Below are 3,975 nucleotides of genomic sequence, written 5' to 3'. Positions count from 1 at the left end.
CAGCTACTCAGGAGGCTGAGGCAGGAGAATTGCCTGAACCCAGGAGGCGGAGGCTGCGGTGAGCCGAGATCGCGCCATTGCACTCCAGCCTGGGTAACAAGAGGGAAACTCCGTCCCAAAAAAAAAAAAAACCTAGATGATGAGTTGATAGGTGCAGCAAACCACCATGACACAGGTATACCTATGTAACAAACCTGCATGTTCTGCACATGTATCCCAGAACTTAAAATTTTTTGAAATGAAGTTTAACCAAAAAAGTTATATACATCATTAGAAATTACAGAACATGGGAAGTATTTATACCTTAAATTTTGCTTAAAACTGATGTTTCTTGGCCAGGCGCGGTGGCTCAAGCCTGTAATCCCAGCACTTTGGGAGGCCGAGGCGGGTAGATCACGCGGTCAAGAGATCGAGACCACCCTGGTCAACATGGTGAAACCCCGTCTCTACTAAAAATACAAAAACATTAGCTGGGCATGGTGGCGCGTGCCTGTAATCCCAGCTACTCAGGAGGTTGAGGCAGGAGAATTGCCTGAACCCAGGAGGCGGAGGTTGCGGTGAGCCGAGATCGCGCCACTGCACTCCAGCCTGGGTAACAAGAGTGAAACTCCGTCTCAAAAAAACAAAAAACAAAAAAAAAACAAACTGATGTTTCTTTATGACAAGACTCAGATTAAGTTGACCCTTTTTTGTGTTAACGTTTATAATAGCACAGTAGTGTTGTATCCTTTGTTAATCAGCACATGATACAAATATCTCTTAATAGAGTTGATCTTATTTACTTGATAAATATGCTCTCTGACATTTTTTCACTCTAGAGTTGTTTTTATTATTAATAGGCACCTTGAGTTTGATCAAGCATTATGCAAAAACAAGATTAAGCCACATTTAATCTGATAGCTCTTCTTTCTTCTTATTTTCTCTTTGCATATAGCTTGCTCTGGAAAATGAAGCCTCTCATCTTTCTTTACTGGTCAAATAAGCTAAAAACCTATGCTCTGCCACTTCTGAATTTTTGACAAAATATTCTTCTTGGGCCAGAAGCAATGATACCACTGGCAAACTTCTTAGAAATTTGGAGACTCAGGCTTTACTCTAGATCTTCAGAATCAAAAACTATGTCTTAACAAGATGTCCTGTTTGTTGCTGTACACAATAAGGTTAGAGAAGTATCTTAACTCACCATGAAGTTTCCATATGGGAACTATAGACACTTACCTTGTACTATGTAAATACGGCATTAAGAAATGTACATACCTGTACTAATGTTCTTTATTTTATACTGTATTATCAAGAAAAGTGTTGCATATCACTGATTTCATGATCTTATGCCATCTTTTCTCAGAGTTAAAGATACATTACAGAATATTTCTGTCCTGGGAAGTATCCTACTGGATAACAGCAGTAACTCATATAAGTCAGAACTACCTCTGTTTACTCTCATTTTACCTGATGTCAAGTCAAGAATTCTTTCTATGGCCACTTGGTAAATATGTTTTGTTTTTCAGGGAGTGTTAACATTCAGGGATGTGGCCATAGAATTCTCCCCAGAAGAGTGGGAATGCCTGGACTCTGCTCAGCAGCATTTGTATAGGGATGTGATGTTAGAGAACTACAGAAACCTGGTCTCCTTGGGTGAGAATAACTTCAATATACAACTCATATTCTACATTAAATATTTTATTGTTTTCTTGTATTTTGTTTTGGAGGTTCTGCTTTGCATAAATGAGTTTCAGAATCCTGCTTCAAAAAGAAAAAAATTGGGTATCTGTTGAGGTAGAATATAATCTTGAAGATGTTTCATCTTAACATTAATCTTTCCCTTTTTTGAGCTCATCTGCATACCTTAGTCTAAATTAATGGTAATATCAGAAATTTAGTAGTGTAAAATATTGTTACTCACACCTAAAAATGCAGTTTTCACAACTGATTTTTGGTTCAGTATTACTGAGTAATAGAGCTAAGAACCCACAAATTTAAAATACTTTCTAAATATTCCAAAGTTTCTGTTAGGAAATAGATGGGAATTAATTTTCTACAGCCTTCTATAATGTTCTCTCTTCTCTACTGAGCACAGTAATAGACTGGTAATTGGATTATCCTAGCAAGAGTCATGTTATTTTTTTCTAATAAAACAGGTCTTGCTATCTTTAAGCCAGACTTGATTACCTGTCTGGAGCAAAGAAAAGAGCCCTGGAATTTGAAGAAACAGGAGACAGTAGCCAAATACCCAGGTAGGTGGGAGTGAATGATGCAAATGACAAATGATGGTTCCTAATGTCAAGGAGGAAGCCAGACATTTTAACATGCTTCCAGAAGCTTTCCTCCTATGGAAATCGTTTCTGAGAAGCCATCATTTTTTCATAGGGGCATTTTTTTGTCCTATTCTTGTGAATTTTCTAAGCACTGTACTTCCCCTTTAGTAGTGTGTGGGTTTTTGTTTTGTTTTGTTTTGTCTTTTTGGTTTTTTTTTTGAGTTTACAGTGATCACGAAAGTATTTTTCATGGCTTAAAAGAAAAGGTATGATTTGACTGCTTTTCTGTTGCTTTGGGGGAAAGAGCAATATCTGTATTTTTGAGAAACTCTATATTTTAAACCATTTTTTAAGTTTTCTTTCTGGATACTGTCTAAGTTTTGGTGATATTACAATTTGGATCAGAAATCCCAGGAACACCACAAAAAGATGTATGCTTCCTGGTTTATAATTTTCTATTCTGTAGAGTCTTCAAACGTGATTGTACAGAAATTTATATATCAAAACACTAAGCATCTCCGTAAATGAAATAAACTGTAAAATTGTGTTACTTCAAAATGTTACTCTTTTCATATAAATAAATGTTGGTAAATATGGTCAAATTTCTCAACTGTAATATAGTTCAGTTTATCAACTTCATACATTTATTAACTATACTGTGTCACTGGGGAGCTGAAAACATTGCTGAGTACATATTAAACTCCCAATTTTAACTTTATTTTAAATGACGTAATTTTATTTAGTATAAATCTTACTATGACTGTCATCCATAAGTATATATATGTATAAATGTGTATATATAAAATATATATACATATATATACAATCCCAGTAATGTGAATTTTTTCACAAATTATTGAATACCTATATATTGTATACAATGTATTAATTTTATATGTGTATACATAATGAACAAATATATTACTTACCTTTTTTGTAGTGAGAACAATTAAGATCTCTCAGCAGATTTTCAGCATACATAACAGTATTACTTTCTGCAGTCATAAAGCTATACCTTAGGTTACCATAACTTGCTTGTCTTATAACTGAAAATTTGTACTATTTGAACGATATATCCCACTTTCCCCACCTCCAGGGCCCAGCACTCACCTCTATAATTTCTTCTTCTAAGACTCCAAACTTAACTATATTCTCCATAGAAGTAAGATCATATAGTATTTGCCTTTCTGTTTCTGTCATGTTTCACTTACCATAATGTCATCTAGGTCCATGTTGTAGAAATGTCAGGGTTTTATTATTTATTATGGCTGAATAATATTTTGTATGTATACTATGTTTTCTTTGTGCAGTCAGTTTTTACAAACACTTTAGATTTTTTTTTTTTATATCTAATCAATTGTGAAAAATACCTCAGTGAACATGGAGGTGTAGGTATTTCTTTGAGATAGTAAATTTACTCTATATATAGAAATGAGATAGTTGAATTGTATAGTAGTACTATTAAAAATTTTTCAGCGGGGCGCGGTGGCTCACGCCTGTAATCCCAGCACTTTGGGAGGCCGAGGTGGGTGGATCACGAGGTCAAGAGATCGAGACCATCCTGGTCAACATAGTGAAACCCCGTCTCTACTAAAAATACAAAAAATCAGCTGGGCATGGTGGTGCATGCCTGTAATCCCAGCTACTCAGGAGGCTGAGGCAGGAGAATTGCCTGAACCCAGGAGGCGGAGGTTGCGGTGAGCCGAGATCGCGCCATTGC

General features: G+C 35.8%; 1 protein-coding gene across 9 annotated transcripts in view; it reads left to right on the top strand.

The window, feature by feature from the left end:
- Positions 1-3,975, top strand: part of ZNF727 (zinc finger protein 727) — an 83,052-nt gene that overhangs the window by 31,504 nt on the left and 47,573 nt on the right. For 6 of the 9 annotated variants that reach the window (XR_005197969.1, XR_005197967.1, XR_005197968.1 and 3 more), the window contains exons 2-3: positions 1,509-1,635; positions 2,139-2,234. The exons of 1 other annotated variant lie outside the window; for it this stretch is intronic. Coding sequence is in view for 1 of the 8 variants with exons in the window: in XM_017516364.2 (XP_017371853.1) it covers positions 1,509-1,635; positions 2,139-2,234 (223 nt within the window). In the remaining 7 variants the exon portion in view is untranslated. Of the gene's footprint in view, positions 1-634; positions 1,161-1,508; positions 1,636-2,138; positions 2,235-3,975 lie in introns of those variants that run through there. 2 more of the 9 variants (XR_005197971.1, XR_005197970.1) reach the window with 2 other exon arrangements.

The sequence above is a fragment of the Cebus imitator genome, unplaced genomic scaffold, assembly GCF_001604975.1.
Source record: "Cebus imitator isolate Cc_AM_T3 unplaced genomic scaffold, Cebus_imitator-1.0 Scaffold581, whole genome shotgun sequence".
In the NCBI taxonomy this organism is placed as follows: domain Eukaryota; kingdom Metazoa; phylum Chordata; class Mammalia; order Primates; family Cebidae; genus Cebus; species Cebus imitator.
This window is presented reverse-complemented; position numbering and strand designations above follow the sequence as displayed.